Source organism: Protopterus annectens, chromosome 5.part0, assembly GCF_019279795.1.
Source record: "Protopterus annectens isolate FY-2018-M chromosome 5.part0, PAN1.0, whole genome shotgun sequence".
NCBI lineage: Eukaryota > Metazoa > Chordata > Ceratodontiformes > Protopteridae > Protopterus > Protopterus annectens.
The window spans coordinates 1720430-1739311 of NC_056735.1; the positions used below are offsets into that span (position 1 = coordinate 1720430).

An 18882-nucleotide genomic window follows, 5' to 3' on the forward strand; every position below is an offset into this window, starting at 1 on the left:
CTCAATCAACTCTCTATAGCACACAAGCTCTACTACCTTCCTGATACAACCCCAGCACTCCAGCATCTAATTCAGCCCCAAACTACCTCAAGAGCCTTAAGATCTAGTAACCAGAACCTCATAACTGTCATCAAACATACAAACAATGCTGGCAAAGCCCTCTTTGCCTATTACACTGCCAAAATCTGGAACTCACTACCAAGCCAAATAACTTCTACCACCTCCATTATTCAAATAAAAAAAACTCCTAAAAACCCACTATGTAAACAACTGGCTTTGCTCATGCCATTCCCAGGTTAATCCAATCGCAAATGATTGCTGCATGGATACTGTTAAGAACAAACTGTTTACCCTGTAAGAACGTTAACTTGTTGATACTTAACTTACAGAACTAATAACTCCCTTTACCAAACTTAACTTGCAGAACTAATAACTCTCTCTACTAAACCAGCACACATTACCGAATGTCTTAAACAATAGTGTGCTTTAATATATATTATATAAGTCACTACTTGTCTACTTTTATGAATAGTTAATCTCTACTTCACTGTGTATTCATACAATATTTCTAATATGTTTGCTTTATTTATTTTTTCTCTAATGTATTGTAATTGCATTTTAGAGCTTTTCTCCCCAGGCCTCCGCTGACAATGGACCTGTGTCCAGTCGGACTTTCCCGGTAAACAAATGTAAAATAAAATAAATAAAATGAAAAATGAGCTACAATTTTTACTAGTGATGTAGTAAGAGGTAACGGCCTACTTAGACAGGCACATCTCACTTTTAATAACAGTGACACCTGTTTACTGCCAATAAACTGGTTCTTCTAAGCAGAGAACAGGGATGGCCCTTAAAACAAGCCAGTAACTTTAAAATCAGCTCACAAATACAAGTGGAAGGAGCAGCTGTAATGATCTTCATAAAGATTCTTTGAGAAGTAAGCTAAGAAAGAAAGGGAAGTGTAAAAATAAAGCGAAGTGAAAAGTTATCATAACAAATACAACAAATACACTCTGATGTGATTTACAATAGTTTGAATACCAGTACAAAGTACATAGTCCACCATCACCAAAGTACTATGGATTCCAACTAAACTCAGCTGCTCTCTCTCTCTCTCTCTCTGTCTTTTCCCTGATCACTACCTAGGACAGACTAGACTACACATGTATTAAAATAATCCAGCAAAGGTGCATCAGACGAGCTTATATTAGTTCGAAAAATGTCTTTTCAGCGAACACGGATTCATCGACCCTCATTCAGGGAAAATCACTTTTGTGGTTTGCTGAATACTCCCAGGCCAAAGAAATACTTGCCCTGCAGCACAACAGACCCACATCTAGCTAAATCAAACTCACCCAAGTGGGGCGGCTGTACCCCCACACCCCCTAACTATATATACCAACTCTGAGATCACAATATAGTGGAGAAAAGGGCAAAGTTGTGCTGCGAGGCAAGTACTTCTTTGCCCTAGGAGTATTTAGCGAATCATGGAAGTGATTTTCACTCAATGAGGGTTGATGAATCAGTGTTTGCTGAAAAGAAACAGCGAACTACTACAGACCCCATCAGACATATGGATGAAAAAAAAAACTATGTTTAATTTACAGAGGAACGTGTCCTTCTAATATCTGGGCAATAACACCAACTTCTAATAAAACTTATGCAAAACATTACCTAAATATGAGGCTCCCAGAGAATCCCTTGCAGTCTGAAAAAGAACAGGTTCATGCACTGATGGTGTTGCTATGTCAACTGTAGTCCAGGCAACACTGTGTGAAGATCCACATGCAACACGAGTGATCTTCTGTCCTTCCAGTCCTTGCACTAAAGTGGGCTTCCTGTTCACTGTGGTGCTTCCATTTCCTTGCTGTCCATGGTCATTATCTCCCCAAGCAAAAACCTAAACAAACCATAAAGATAACATTAATGCAAATTAAATTTTATTTTTCCAAGATGCAGTAAAGAATATGAATTCTTGACATTTATAACTTATCTACACTTAATATGCTGTGAGAAGAGCAGCTCTATGATTATCCTGACAAAGGAGAAGTGAAGATATGCCTGATTATCCATTCTAACAATGTACTGTGACAATTAAGTTTTTTTTTTTTAGGATAGTAAACTTTAAAAGGGCTTTGCAAATCATCTACAGAAACAAGGTTTTAACTGCATTCATCAGTTGCTAATGCCATGATTCCCTACCTTACCATATTAAAAACACTGTTAGAGTCCTGACAAACTTCTCGTCACCACCCTCACCATTCTGGAGTTTACCAATGATCTGATCCTGGCTTCATACTACAGTTATGTTCATATTCTACAACTACACCTCCTTTCCCTCAAAAGCATTTTCTACACTAAAGACTCGATAACCAATCAGCCTGAATTTGATTTGACATCTCTACATTTGATCTTTGCCAAGAAGGTGGCAAGAAGTCCACACAGCTAGATATCAAAATAACCGGTTTAAACCTCAGTAAAGCCAAAGTCATACATTTTGAAGTAAACCGAAACCTTACATCTAGCAGGTAATTTAGGGCCACACCACCAAAAAAAAGCAGAGAATGTCCTCAGTCATACCTCTTAACCTCATAGTGCAAGAAAGCGGGACAAAGCCTGGCAGAATGGGGGGGCCAAAAGCTCCAAAATAGAGAGACATTTTAAATACAGATCTTATAAACTTAGAAAGTTGCTAAAGTAACACGGTTTGTGTTAACATACGTTTTCTGAAGGATTTGAAGTCTGAAACTCAAATATATTTCATTATTTGGTGACTTCAATCCTCAGATCATCCCAGTGATTTTTCAGAAAACCACAAATTTTGTGAGGAACAGATAAAAAAATATGAAGCAAAAATCTGGACATTCTGTGAAAATCTGGACAGTTGAAAGGTATGCTCCCAATGACACAATTCCCCACTTAAATCAAAATGTGTGCTGCTGTATCATCCCTTATCTCCTCTCACAGTCATATTAATTGCAAGGCAAGTCAGGACCACACGAGTCAAAGTATCGGTAATGGGACCAATGAACAAGTATATCATGTGGCCCTGTATAATCAGTCAGATGACCTCTGAACAGGATAAGTACATCATCTGATGAAAATGTGACAGAAGATAAGTACAGCACAACACAGCAGTGTGGCAATGTACACATGCAATTTTAAGTGTCTAAATGGCCATAAAAGTATAGAACAGCCACAGTCTATAACTGCACATTTTTGAAAGATGCTATATATGATAAAAGAATGATGGGGTCTGAATTCTTGTAAGCATGTCAAAAATCCACTATTGTGAGGTCTACAGCACCCTGCAGCAGGTCTGTTTTGGGTAAGGTACAGCAGGGAACAATTTAACAGCTGCTTAGACAACCTTGCTTTCAGTTAATAACTATTGCCCATCACGAGAGTAACATTTATGGGAAGTATTTCTGTTTAATTTTTGATATTTGATAACATACTACGTTAAATGTCTATCCACTCAAAAGTGTATGTGTATACATTCATATATATATACACACACATGAGCAAGCACACACACAAAACAGACAAACTGTGTACAGCTTGCAATGTGAGGGGTCCATGAAAGCTTACTTGTTGCGTCTTTCGGCTTTTCCCGGTCAGGGGTCGCCACAGCGGAACTCCGGTCCGCTAATGATTGGCAGTAGATTTTTACGTGCCCAGTTGCCGGCCCTGACGCACAACCTTCAACGAAGGTACGCCCATTCACGCATGTCTCCACACAGAAGATGCTCTAGCTGAGAATCGAACAGGACAACGTCTTACTGTGAGGCGACAACGCTACCGCAGCACCACCACCGCAGTCCATGAAAGCTTACTAATGAGAGATAAAAATTATTCTTGACTGAAGTGATGTTCCAACACCTTAATGAACGAATTTATCTCAGTCTCACTCTGGCATGCATCTAGTGCAGTTTAGCCTCCAAAACAGAGTAGGAAGTGGCAGTTTGTTCCACTTAGGACAGGATCAAGTTCAGTCAATCTTGGGAATCATAACACCACACTTTCCAAGGTAATCATTTCACAACCAGCAAGGAATTCAAAACACGTTGCTGAAAAGTTTTGAAATATGCATGCAAGGTGAGTGGGTGATATCAGACTGTTTCTGATCACTGTCAAAGCAGTAGGAGGCCTATATAAGAAGGGGGACCAAAGCAAATATCCCATTTGCCCCCCCTTTTAATCCAAACCCTATCTTCTCACCAACTATTATCTACAATGAACAGCTTTCCAAGACAGACATACCTCGTTTGTCACAAATCTTTAACTCAATGCATTAGTTGATTTCAGAGGTTTCAGCCCTGACCATAATGCATGTGACCCTAGAGTGAGTAGTGGACCTGGCACCTAGATGACAGAGGTAGGAATAAGCAGTAAATAGGCCTAAAGTTTTACCCTGATGGGACAGAATGGGACTTTCCCTCTGTTACAGAGTAACAAAACTGTGATACGGGTTTTATGTACATAACCAAGATGCTGCATCTTAATTTATGGTATGATTGTCATATTATTTAACTACTCGGTGGCACTTTCATAAATAATAAGGAAGTTAAACATCAAAAGTAAAAACAGTTAAACATGAATCAGGGTAACAGCATTGTCTTTTGCAATCTTTGATGGAATCAAAAGTGGACTGCAGAAGTGAAGTAAACAGAAGTGTTATGCACTTACCAAAATGTTATTTTTTTTATTATCCCCAGTCCATCTAGTTTGATTTAGGGAATATTCAACGTTAGAAGGATCCAATCTGGCAGCTGTTCACTTAATCAAACACTCAAGCTCCATGCCTACTTCCATCATGCACCTCTACCCTACATTTCCTCAGATCAGCTTGCTGGGCAATCTCCTGAGAGTGAGCCAAAAATGTTTGTTAAGATGGTAGTGAAAAAAGGATGGACTTCAAAGTAGGTCTATTATGTCTGCTTGGTAACAGAGGCTTCGACAATCTGGTAGGGGAATGGAAGACAGGTTATCAAAGTGGATGAAGTAGGGAAAATAAAAGATCCAGCATCACAGTACGTACATAATTCCTGTATCTTATTTTCTATCATCCATCCACTACAAATTATGAGACACATTCCCTCGCTATCTGCATTCCTGAAATGGAATCATAACAATATGCCATTAAGTTTGGTACCCAAAGAAGAACATAGATCTGGAGAAGATGCTCAGTTTATAATGTTTAGAGAAGGTGTGCAAAGTAGTCCAAGTGGCAGCTGCACAAGTATCGCTGAATGAAGAATTCTTCAGGAAGGCTGTAAAAGTCGTCTTTGGCTTTACCAGCAACGACTTGTTGTTTAGATTGCTATACAAATGTAATACTATCTGTGCAATGTTAATTTGCAGACTTTGAGGCCCCACTTAAGAAACAAACAGATTACTTACTGTCCTTCCAGAATGTTTTCATTTGGTGGAAATAGAAACAAAGATCTGTGAAAAACTAAGGTGTGCATCAAGCACCCCTTTTGTTGGAGTAGTTGAGGAAATGTACTGGGAAGTGCAAGATTTGTTAAGAGAAAATTCTGAAGTAATCCTGGGCACAAAGGACGGATTTGTTCTAAGTGGATACACTTTCTTTGAAAAAACTCAGATATGAAGGGGATGAGGACAGCACATGTAACTCCAAGATCCTTCTAGCAGAAAAGACAGATATCAGAAACAATATCTTTCAAATAAAAAATTTTATGTCAGCAGAAGACTCTGGCTCAAATGCAGGACACGTCAATGCTTCCAGCACAATGTTCATGCCCCATGGGTAGTTGGGCCTATAAAATGGGGGGGGGGGGATGGAGGAGAAAGGTGCCCTTAAAAAATGTTTTATAGACTTTTCAGCTGCCAGAGAAGATGAAATACTTCTAGTAAAGTGAGAGATGGTAGCCAACTGGTCCTTAAGGTAGAATGGCTGGGGCCAGAATCAAATAGGGATGAGATGTAAAACTGAGAAGATGAGATTAAAGAAGGAATCCAAGCCCTGAAGAAAAGCCAAGATGGAAAACAATGTCCATTTGTTCTTTAAGTTTGTTAGATTCTGAGGATGACAGCAAACTAATGTACTTTTGGTGTTTTTTGTTGTAACGGTTTATGTAACTCTTTGATAGCGTTGTTGTACTCATAATTGTTTGAGCTTTTCTCATAGGACCTCTGCTGTAAATAAGCTATGTTTGCTCAATCGGACTTCCCAGTTAAGACATGCAAAATAAAATAAGAGACTCTAATGGAATGGGCTGGATCTACAGCCATCGATGTAATTAGAGAAACAATTTGGTTAACTTAAGGGAGTGACTGTCAGGGTGAGGCTCACAGGAAAGGGAATTAAGTTGCAGCTCTAGAAGCTGGTTCTACTCCTTGAATTGAGTCCATAGCAAAGGTAACCAAATTTGTCTTGACCAAAAAGAGGCTATAAGGATTACTGAAGCTTTGAACAGAGATGCCTTCTGAAGAAATGTCATCATTAAAGGAAGAAGTGGAAAGGCATAGGGTCCAGGTGGTTTCTGAAAAATCTGGGCATCGCTGGCCGAGTGTCCCTGTGGGGGAAGGGGGAAGGAGAGAGAAATACTTGCGTCATTTGGTATTGTTAGGAGACGAATATAGACTGTAGCAAGGTTGGCCCCAGTAGCGAAATACTATCTGTGCTAGTGATGGATTGAAAGACCACTTGTGATGCTTCAGGATCAGTCTACTGAACCTGTCTAAAAAATAACTGGTCTGACCTAGAATGTGCACTGGACAAGAAAGTGCTGAAACAACATTGCCCAATGACACACTCTCCTGGCATCTCAACATAGACTGTGAGACCTGGTCCCTTCCCTATTTTTTGATATACCAGAGTACTGATATACTGTCTGAGTGTATAAAAATTCTGCCCTTTGGAAGGCACTCATGGAAGGTGGCAATACTAGGAGGACTGCCCTGATCTCCGGCACATTACGCAGGGCTGACTTCCAGGAATGTCCACATAGCCTGGGCCATTCTCCTTTCAAAATGCCTCCCAAACCCCAAAGAGGTGGTATCCATGATCACTATGGCCTTGGGGAGGGGCAGAGTAAATGGTCTTCCTGTTGAAACCATGGGAGACTTCAACTTCCGCATTTAATGTTTTCTGCAAACTGAGGAAACATGAACGGTATGTTCAATGCATCTGTTAACTAAGACCACTGCAAAACCCTATGTGAAATGCTGCATGAGGTACAAAAAATACAGATGCTGCCATAAGACCAAGTGTGCTGCAACAAAGCCCATTTTAGAGAGTTAAACACGGAGTCAATGACACTGCAAATGGTAAAGCAAGCTTATACAAAGTGACATTTATATGGAGTTTGGTCAGCAGTAGACAGAGAAATCCCAGTCATTAAAAGCTTTCTAAAATAAAATAATGAAACTAAACTATGTAATGGTAAACAAGTGTGCCAAACCATGTCATATTTGCCACAGCATTTTTTAGTCTTTCAAAATTTTTTTTATTTTCCAAATATAACAATAATTAGAATTACATTAATCTTTCTAGAAGATATAACATTTTATATACAATATTTACAAATGGCCTGAAAAAAAAAAAAAAAAGAGAATAGATAGAAAAAACAATCTGTGAATATATTTAGGTTACACAATAAGAATCAATGTCCACTTTTAATGTCTCAATAAGGGAAAGAATTTTCCTCCAAGGATTGTTAATCCATGTTTTAGAAGCAATTCTCAGCTCTTCGACTTTAATTTCCAGTAGCACTGTTTCTTCCACTTATAGAATCAGCTAACTGTACTTTACTTTTTTACATTTTTCCCCTTACAGATTTGTTTGTTTTTCAACTGAATTGTATAGGTTATAGGTCACATTAAAGGTGGGAAAAGTTTTGAAATCATTTACTGCGGTCCCATTTTTTGTATCACAGAAACCTGGCATTTTAACAGGGGTGTGTACACTTTTTATATCCGCTATATGTCTGCAAATGGAATTCTATCAATACAGTTTGTTTTCCTTTATATAAATGTAAGACTGCCTATGTCATACATGATAAAGTTAATAAAGATGTTTCTTGTTTTTAAAAAAAATCATGTATGGCTACGCAGTTTATTTCTATAGCTTTTGTTTAAACTTCACCAATTCTATATCCTGAAAAGACTTGAAACTATCTTAAAATATTCCACAACATCAAAATGTCCTTTTCTGGAATTATCTAGTACAAAATGATACCATCTGCAAACAAAGGTAACTTTTCTTGATTACCACACTAGTTATACCCTTGAATTTGTGACTGCCTTATTTTCTTCACCAATGGCTCTAAATATAAAACAAATAAAGGAAAAGAGAACATCCCTGCCTGGTTCCACAAACACAGCTTGTCAGAAAGAAACCCTTCCAACCTCAAAGTCTTGCATCTGACCCTTCATATATCCTCCTAAATAACCTTATTTCTATACCAGGGAGTGCAAGTGCTTTCACTGCCCTAGTCATAAAGTACAGTTGTGTACACTTACCATAAATGTAGATGTTAGAGTGTATTCACTGTTGCAGTCATTACATTTGGGTTATCTGCTTTGCAGTAGCCCTCAGTCGGCCTCATTAACAAAGTCTTGGGTCCTGCGTCAGTTGCTGTCCCTTCTTCCATGACGTCAGGTCATTAGGGGTATAAAACATGCAGCAGACGCCATTACATCAGTTTTTCTTGCCCCAGATGTCAGGTGCCCCCTTAATGGGAAGCAATTAAATCTATAAATACAAGGATATACCTCCAACAAAAACACAAATACATCAAAAAGCTTTTTGAGCATAGTAAATGAGAGTAGAGGTACAGCCAAAAGAAGAAAGGGGCTGGAGGGAGGGTAACCAGGACTGCAACAGTGAATACACTCAAACATCAACATTTATGGTAAGTGTACACAACTGTACTATGTTCTTCGTGTTTCACTGTTGCAGTCATTACATTTGGGTAGATTCCCAAAGCTAAGGTAGGGAGGAGGAATCTAACTAGAATTAGGACCAGCTATAAGGCCCTGCAAGACTGCAGTAGTAAAACCAGCTCTGGATTTAGAGAAAATTGGCAAATGATAATGCTTGGTGAAAGTATGTACAGAACTCCAGGTAGCAGCTTCTAGGATGTCCCTAGTAGGGACGCCCCTAAGAAAGGCTGTAGAGGTGATGCAGCCCTGGTTGAATGGGGTCTGATGCCCTGTCGGATAGGTTTTCCATGGTGCTTATAGCAGAAACGAATGCAGTGGCCTATCCATTTTGAAACAGTTTGTTTTAAAATGGCTTTCCCCTCTGTCCTTGCAGCAAATGCCACCAGCAGTTGTTCAGATTTCCTTTGAGGTTTAGTCCTGTCCAAGTAGAATCTAAGCTGTCTGTGTACATCTAAAGAGTGCAGTATCCGTTCCCCTTTGTTCTGTTGGTTAGGAAAGAAGGTAGGCAAATGAATGGACTGATTAAGAGCCACACTGGATACCACCTTGGGCATGAAGGAGGGATTGGTTCTGAGGGACACCCTGTCCGCATGAAAGATGATGAAAGATTCCACCGCCATAAGGGCCTGTAAAATTCAGATACCCTTCTTGCAGAAGTGATAGCTAAAAGGAAAGCTGTTTTCCAGGAAATAAATTTTAAATCTGCAGTAGCAGCTGGCTCGAAAGGAGGAAGAGTGAGTTTCTCCAAGACAAAGTTAAGATTCTAGGCTGGAGTTGGAGCTCTCCTGGGTGGCCTTAAGTTTTTGGCCCCTCTGAGGAACTGCTTGAGCAGTGGGTGACAGAAGAGGGGAGGCTTCGTGCTACAATGAGCTGAAATGGCTGAGGCATGAATTTTGATGGAGGAAAAGGACAGGCACTTATGATGCATCTCAGTCAAGTATTGTAGAATCTGAGGTAAACTAGGCACTGCTGCATTCATTCCTTGAGATTGGTTCCAGGCACAAAATCTTTTCCATTTTGCAGCATAAGTGTTTCTGGTACTGGTCCTCCTTGCCTCTAAAATGATATCCATCACTGATTAACTGAGGGATGGTAAAGGGGAGATTAGGTAATTAGCCAGGCTGCTAGGTTCAGGGTTTGCAGCTGAGGGTGCAGAATCTGGTTCTCCTGCTGAGACAACAGGGAAGGAGTCTGAGGCAGGTGCCATGGAGGCAAGTGTGACACACTGCGCAATAGTGGGTGCGCCAGTGTTGGAGAGGCCAGTCTGGTGCAATTAAAATCGTCCTTGGCTTGTCCTGTTTGATCTTTAATGGTACTTTGGAGAGCAGAGGCAGAGGAGGAAAGGCATAAACTGACAGGTTTTTCCAACTGAAGGATAGAGCATCCACTTTGTAAGCTAGCTGGTGGGGAATCATTGTGCAAAATTAGTCCAATTAATGGTTCCGGGGGGAGGCAAACAGGTCTATATCTGGGCTCCCCCATTTGCCTGTCAATATGTTGAAAATCCTTGGCTCTCATTTCCACTCATGTGGGTCCATGAGATTTCTGCTTAGTCCGTCTGCCAGTATATCTAGTTTTCCTGGCAGGAATTGAGCTTGTAGATTCACTTGGTAGCTCAAGGCTGTGTTCCACAATGCCATGGCTAGTCTGCAGAGGGGGGTAAGAATGAGTAGCCCCCCCTACTTGTTTATGTACCACATCACAGTGGTGTTGTCCGTCTTTACCATTAGTTGTCCTGGAAGAATGTGGTCCTTGAAGGTTGTCAGTGCATTCTGTACAGCTAACATTTCCTTTTGATTTATGTGCAGGTGCATTTGACTTGGGTTCCATTTGCCCTGAATGCACTTCCCTGCCAGGTGAGCCCCCCATGCATAGTCTGATGCGTCTGTTGTTAAAATTTGGGTGGCAGGGGGTAGTGTGAATGGTAGTCCCCTGTTTTGGTGGCAGGCCTCTGCCCACCAAAGGAACTCTAGGCGTAGGCAAGGTATGACTGGAATCCTTGCTTCTAGATCCTGTGAATGTTGACACCATAGGCTTTTGAAATACCACTGTAGTTTCCTCATATGCAGCCTTGCATATGGAATTAGAAAAATGCAGGAGGCCATGAACCCCAAGGCTTGCAGAATTTGACTTGCAGATAGCTGGGTTTTTGTGGCCACTTGTTTGAAGTAGGTTGTCAAATGAATCTGTTTCTCTGGCGTGAGGAAAACCATCTGGGAAGTTGTATTCAAGCTTGCTCCCAGGAATGTAATTTGTTGACAGGGTACCAGGTGTGATTTCTTTTCATTTATGGTGTACCCCAGACAAGTCAGTACACTTTGAACAAAGGCCAGATGATTCAAAAATATGTCTTGGCTTTCTGCCTGAATTAGACAATCATCCAGGTATGGGTTTATTTGAATATTTTTTTGCCTGCAAAATGCAATGACTGGAGCTAGGCACTTTGTGAATACCCTGGGTGCAGTAGATAAGCCAAAGGACAGTACAGAGCACTGATAGTGCATGTAGCCTGCTTTGAAGCGTAGGTAACTTCTGCAAGACTACCTGATAGGTATGTGCAGGTATGCTTCTTTTAAGTCTAGTGTTGCTAACCATGCATCTTTGACTAGCATAGGAAGCAGCTGGTGAAGTGTCAGCATTTTGAATTTTGGAATCACCAGGAAGGTGTTTAGAGTAGAAAGGTCCAGGACTGGACACCATGTATTGCCTTTTCTGGGTACCAGGAAGAGTCTTGAATAGAAACCTTGTCCCTTTTCCTCTTCTGGTACCAACTGAATAGCCTCCATGTTTAAGAGAGAGAGTACTTGATTTTGGGCCTCCGCCCACTGTTTGGGGGTAGATCTGGCCACCTGCTTGGAGTTGGTAACGTGTGGAAGAGAAATCTGTATCCTTGGGACACTATTTTTAAAACCCATTTGTCCTGGGTAATGAGTTCCCAGTTTTTGGCCTGCAGACCAATCTTTCCGCCTAAAGGAGCATTCAGTTGGGAAGTGCTTGGAAATTTTAAAAACAAGTCATTGAGATAGTTTTCCATAGGGAGGAGTCTTACTACTCCCAGATTTGGGTGTGGAAACCCCCCACTGCTTAGTCTTGTGTGTCCCTTGGGACTGAAACCTGGGGATTCTGCTGTGTCTGGTTTTGGTTTGAGAAGACCTGGAAGGGGCCGGAAAGGACCAATTCTTAGAGGGCCAGTGTCTACTACACCTAGGAGGCTGAACTTGTAAGAAATTTTTGTCTGTCTGCATAGATTTAGCTTTAGCTACCATCCTTTTAAGAACTTCCTCAGCCTTGTTGCCAAACAGGGGGTCCTGATTTAAGGGAGCATCCAACAATTTAGCTTTAACATGATCAGGCAAAGATTGCTCCTTAAGCCAAGCATGCCTTCTGAGCACAGACCCAGTAACAGCAGCCCTGCAAGATGCCTCTAATGAATCAAATCCACATTGCAAAGTATGTTTTCCAACATGTTCCGCAGAATGCATTAAATCCTGTAATTCTTTATGTTCTGCATAGTCAGGAATCAACATCATTTTCTGTTTAAGCACTCCAATAACATGTTGTTAATACTTTAACATATGAAACTGGCAGTTTAAAGTCCTAATGGCCAAGGTTGCAGAAGTGTAAACCTTCTTACCCCATCTATCCAGTGCCCTGGAGTCTCTATCAGAGGGGGTAGGATTTTTAGTAGTAGAAGCCTTAATGCCCTTGGGTCCCTGTGAAATAGTCTATGGATCCGCAATAGGATTTTTAAAAAGGAACCTGTGAGAATCAGGAATCCTGTAATATCGGTCAGATTTTCTGGGAGCAGGAGGCAAAGAATCAGGAGCCAAATTAGATTCTTAAAAGGCATCATCAACAATGTCCAGTACAGTAGGTATAGCTAAAGGCCTATGCTGAGGCAGAAGTAAGAAATCCCTAAGCCTCTTCTTTGAATCAGAAAAATCCTGGCTTTCCCAGTGGAAATGTTCCCTTAGAGTATGTAAGGTGTCACCAAAAGAAAAATCCTCTTGAGGGGAAGCAGAAGGAATAGAGTCCTCTGCATCAGAATCCTCATAAGTAGATAAGGGCAAATCCACATCATCAGAAGAATAAAAAAAAATCAGAATCCTGCTCAGAAAATTCATAAACATTTTCAGTCCTAGGTCTCTTAGAAGGGGGATGTTGGCTTCCCCTGATTAGAGTAATAAGATCTTCAGCCATTCTTATTTGTTTTTTAGGCCTAGTGGCCTGAACATACGGTCTGGGCATCAGTTTCTTAGGCATGGTTCGAGATTTTGGCCTAAATGAAGATGGAGGCATTGGTTTAATATGCAAGTCCGTAGGCCTGAATATACCCTCAGAAGCTGGTGCCTGCAGAGCGGCTCCGGACCCATCCAAGGTAGAGACATCCACAGGTCCACAGTTGAAGCATCTTGTGGCATACTGGACTCCGAGTAGGTCTCAGTAGAAGCCTGCGAGCCAGAAGTAGTGGGTATCAGAGGCTGCGAAATCGCCTCACTGAGTACCGGCGAACTGGCGACTGGCTTAGGAGAAGCGTTGTCGGCAGTTTTGGACCTCGGCGGCCTGTCTCTGTCTTTATCTTTACATTTTTTCAGAATCCCGGTAGTCATATGGCTAACCGATGACATTTCTGGATAATTAAACCGAGAACAGAAATATTTAGAGGCAAAAAATATACCGACGATGGATAGTGTGCTGATTAAATAAAGCACAAAACCTACAGCAAGGTACGTCGTGGTCAGGGCCTAGGCAAGGAATATAGTACGAATGAAAATCTTTGTGAGGTATTTGCTTTCCACAAGTAATGCAATTATTAACTTTTACTGACACTGGTAAGGAGCAAGAAAAAGTTTACCCAACGGGGTACTTAGCTTTAGTTGAAGACTTCGGTTCTGAAACTCGAAAACAAAAATTTCAGGAGTTGGCTGACTGGCACTTGCGAACTGCTTCTGCTTCGGGCACTGCACGGCAAGAAAGGCTGATGTAATGGCATCGGCTGCATGTTTTATACCCCTGACGACCTGACGTCATGGAAGAAGGGACAGCAACTGATGCAGGACCCTAGACTTTGTTAATCAGGCCGACTGAGGGCTACTGCAAAGCAAATAACCCAAATGTAATGACTGCAACAGTGAAACTCAAAGATCATCATCCCAACTGACACTATCAAATTATTTCAAGACCTACCGACAACAGTAGTATATTCTTACATTCTGCTTCCTTCTAGATCATCAATGTTCAAATTAAGTTTGTCAAATGTTTGCACACCTTCACAAAACCACACTGAACCATATCTGTTAACTTTGGCAACAACTTTGCTGTTCTTTTAGCTAGTACAAACACATTATACCAGGGCTTAAAACTGAAATGGACCTATACAGAGCTGGGTTTAAAGGGTCTTTACCCTCTCTGGGAAAAATAATAAAATACTGTTAAACAAAACTTTCCAAATCTTTTATCACATTCTTCCTTCCTAATTTCAAAGCTTTCAAAGGAATACCATTCGTTTATCGATACTTCTCTGCTGACTGATTCATCACATTTTTTTAATCTTGTGTTTTATCATAGCTATTAATTGGTGAACCTTATCTTCCTCTAACCTTGGCATAATTAAGTCTTCTATAAACATTTCCATGTGTGTCATTTTCTAGGTTTCATATTCCTCTGTGTTAGAAAACATTTCAAAAACATTCTGAAATATTTCTAATATCTCTAAAGGATCTCTGATTATTTTTCTTGTCACAAATTCCCACAGTTTGGTGACAACGCTTTCTACCCTTGTTGTGTAAATTGTTGTTCTAAATGATATGGCTCTCTAGTTATCAAAAATAGTTGCTTAACAGCAACTTTTCTAAATTCATGCATATTAACCAAACACTCCTTTATTTTCCCTTTAGTACTCTGAAGCTGATCCTCCTCTTCTGTCACATTCACTTTATTCTGGAATACTTTAACCTCTGTTTGTTCCTCTAAATCATTCCTAATACTTTTTCCCATCTCTCTCTCACTCATTTCTACCCAATTTTTAAACTCCATCATCATTTTATCCCTCTCACTAGCTATCCTTTTTGAAGAAATGTACATCTTTTCTAATGACTTTTGAATAATTTCCACTATCCATTCCTTAAATGCCTCTTTTAACAAAGAGGTAGGAAAGTGCCAGAGTCTCATTTTTACTTCATTACTCTGTCACTTTAGTTTTTATCACTGGACAATCTAAAATACGTTTTGGGTGAGTGTCAAAGCTTTCAATTAAATACACATGAACCTATGAAATACAAACTCTATCCACTACAGCACAGCTACTGTATCTTGAGGAATAATAAGTAAATTATGGACAATTTCTTATTACTGAACTCACACCATTCCAGATCCCCTAATACATCATCAGAACTACAAATCAAGTTCCAGTCCCCACCTATAAATAATATTCCCTGTTGAAAGATGACTTCTCTAAAAATTGTTTAAGCTCCACAACAGCAGTTTTTGGTGGAATATAAAGAGATACAAGTGTAATCCGCCTCCCTTGCCAATAGTCCTTTACGACTGCAAATCTGTTATTATTGCAGTTTTCTCCAGTAAATTCCTGCCCCCTCTTCTATTTTCTGTACACCTAATTGCAGTCATCCCTACTGATGGAATTTCCTTTCTCCACTCCCGTTTTGGCTTAATTCTCAGACTACATCCTGTTACTTTCTAAAAAGTGGTCCTAGCTACAGAGAACTCAGAAAAGCGACTACTTTCTGGATTTAAGTATTTTTGCTGTTTTTTCACTTGGAATAGCTTCTCTAGCTTACCCTAAACAAGCTTAAACTGTTTTTTTAGCTGTTTGCTGTATTATTTTAAAATCTGCACTTAAAGTTACTTTTTAGTCGAATTTGATCGAAAGTTTGTTTGTTTAATTTAACTGTTGAGGCTGCCCACTAAAGTGTGCTAGCCTGTGTAACTGATTTATCACTGTTTCTGCATTTTCTGTGTGTTTCTATCTAAAAACAAACAAAACAAAAAAAAATAATCTTTGTTTTCCCGCCTCTCCTCGACTAGTTTAGACCAGTTTACAGGCATTGCTGTATTCTGGGGGCTGTGGTGTAGTTCCTGTGTTGTCCATTACCTTACTTGGATAGAAGGAAGTTTCTTTGCTCACCAGTGGGAGTGGGGAGCCTTGAGCAGCCTACCTGTCCCTGTAGGAAGTGACCTCAGCACAAGAGCTGTAGTAATTGGTTGTTTTGGACCATTTCTAGCTCTTTTGAAGTTCCCTGTTTAAAATCCGCCTCTGGGCGTTTTTGTGCGGTTGTGCGCATAGCGCAGCACCGGTTAAACTTCTTCTGGCTCCGCCAAGTGTGCTCTTCAAATTTTCCCTTAAGGAAGCTCTACTCTTGGTATAATCAGGCTACTCGTTATATTATAAGCCTAGCACTTGTTCTCAAAACTTCTCTACTAAGTAAGCACTCTCGTACTAAGTAAGCACTACATCCACCTACCCCCCCTGTGAATATCCACCTCCCTTACAGGCACAGCACTCCCTTATACTGTTCTAGCATGTCGAGTGGTAGATTACTGGCATCCTCTCCAGTTCAGCTGGTTAATCTGGGTATCTTGAGACAATGCTACAATTGTCTCATGTACACAGACAACCCTCTCCTCCTCCCAACAAACACAAATACATGTGAGAGATGCAACTATATAGCCAAACTGGAGGCTGAACTCTCTCAACTCAGGGCTGGCATGACCAGACAGGATGAGATGGTAACCACACACACAACAAACCCAGTCCCACATAGACCTACCACAACTGCAAACCAAACACATAAAAACACAAAGACATACTCGGAGGCTCTGATAAAAAACTTACCAAAACAACAGAGGCTCCCAATGCAGACATCCAAAAATCCACCACCTCAAAACAAAACACATGCAACACATACTTCAATAAATCAGTGTGTCAATCAATCACAGCCCTTAAGGCCAAACACCATGCCTGATACACTAGTAATAGGTGACTCTATAGTCAGACACACTGATGTCCCGCTTACCAGGCTGAACAAGGAGAGGGTGACTGTGAGCTGCCTATCGGGAGCTAGGATCCGCCACATAACACACGCACTAAGCAAGTACAAATATGACTTCGTCATTGTCCATGCTGGCGTGAATGACCTGAGATGTACCTCCCTGGACTACATGAAAAGAGACATAGAGGAGCTCTCTGATTATGTAGCCCAGGCTGGTATGACCCTGACCCTAAGCAGCATCTTGCCCTCACCAAGAATGATGCCACAATACAAAGACAAGATGATCAGCTTTAATAAATGGCTCAAGTACTGGTGTCATTCTAAGGGGATCCAATGTCTGTCTGCCTGGGATGACATGTTGGACAAGCCACGCTGCTTCGCAAGGGACGGCTTGCACCTGTCACCACTGGGCTTCCGGATATTGGCTAAGGCTCTTGCCACCCCCATAGTGCCATTTTTAGGCAAGGCTCAAAAGACAAACCCACCTCCTTAGAAAACAAAATGGAAAAAATTAAGGGTAATGCTGCTCAACGCCAGAAGTCTAAATCTCAAGATGCAGGCACTCGATGCACTCCTCAGTATGGAGAACATCGACGTCTGTGCAGTAACTGAAACCTGGTTCAAGGCTCCTGAGTGCACCCCAGCACTACCAGGCTATACCTCGTATCATGCTTTTTGGCCCCAAAACCCGGGCGAACCACAAAGGAGGGGAGTGTCCATATTCATCAAGGCCACCCACCTCCAGGTTAGTAGCAACACATGAAGCATCAGAGACCATACAGGTGCAACTAACCATAGGCAAAACTGCTATACAACTGGTAGCATGTTACAGACCACCCTCCCAATCTCAAGAACCCCACTCAGCCTTCCTGAAGACATTGGAGGATATGAATGTATCACAAAATACCATCATACTGGGAGACTTCAACTACCCAAACATAGATTGGGTACATTATTCTAGCCCTAACACCCTAGCCCAAAGGTTCCTGGAATTCATAAATTCAAATGCACTGGAACAACTAGTCACCTCTCCCACTAGGGGAGATAATATACTAGACTTGATCATCACAAACATGGGGACAAAATGCTCCACACCGGAGGTATACCCCTCACTAGTGAGATCTGACCACAAACTAATCACCCTGGATATTCATATCCCACCTCCACCCCCCAGCACAAAAGACCACAGTGAAAAACTTCTGAAAAGCAGACTTCACTCTTCTTAAGACTGAGATGGTATCCTTTAAGCCCACTGGGCCAGTGGATACCACACCCCACAATGCCGAATCCTTCACAAATGCTTTCTATGGACATCTCCAAGAATGCATGGATCATGCAATCCCAAACAAATCCAAGTCCCTCTCCACCAAAGGCAAGCGTCCTGTCTGGTGGACCTCAGCCATTAACAAACTGTATACCAAAAGAAGGAAGCTACTGCACGACAGAGCAAAATCCCATAAAGGGAAGACATCTCTGATCAACATTAGCAGAAAATTACTTTCTCTCATAAAAACATCCAAGGCCAACTTTGAGAGAAAAATCGCTAAGGACACTAAAGACAACCACAAAGCCTTCTTCAGCTATGTTAGAAACCTGGGCGGAAACCCTCAGATGTGCTCAGAGTTAGTTCACAACAACAAAAAATACACTGAACCCACAGATATTGCCAACATTCTGGCTGACAGGTTCAGTGCAAATTTCTCCCCTCCCTCACCCCCAAAAGAAGAAATACTTATCCCAGCTGAATGTAATCTCCCTGTCATCTCAGATGTCCAAGTGAGAACCGCCCTCAACAAAGCTAAAAACACAGCATCAATGGGACCTGACGGTATCCCGGGTTGCGTGCTACGTGAACTCCAAGAGGAGCTAAACCTGCACATAAAAATGCTATTTAACCTTAGTCTTACTACAGGATATGTACCTGAACACTGGTGTACAGCAACAGTGGTCCACTCCACAA

The 18882-nt window shown here is 41.1% G+C and overlaps 1 protein-coding gene across 1 annotated transcript in view; it reads right to left on the minus strand.

The window, feature by feature from the left end:
- HERC2 (HECT and RLD domain containing E3 ubiquitin protein ligase 2) overlaps positions 1-18882 on the minus strand; it is a gene marked incomplete in the record, with an annotated part of 3551743 nt that overhangs the window by 801870 nt on the left and 2730991 nt on the right. The window contains 1 exon segment of the mRNA XM_044072055.1: positions 1675-1900. Within this exon segment, the coding sequence (XP_043927990.1) occupies positions 1675-1900 (226 nt within the window).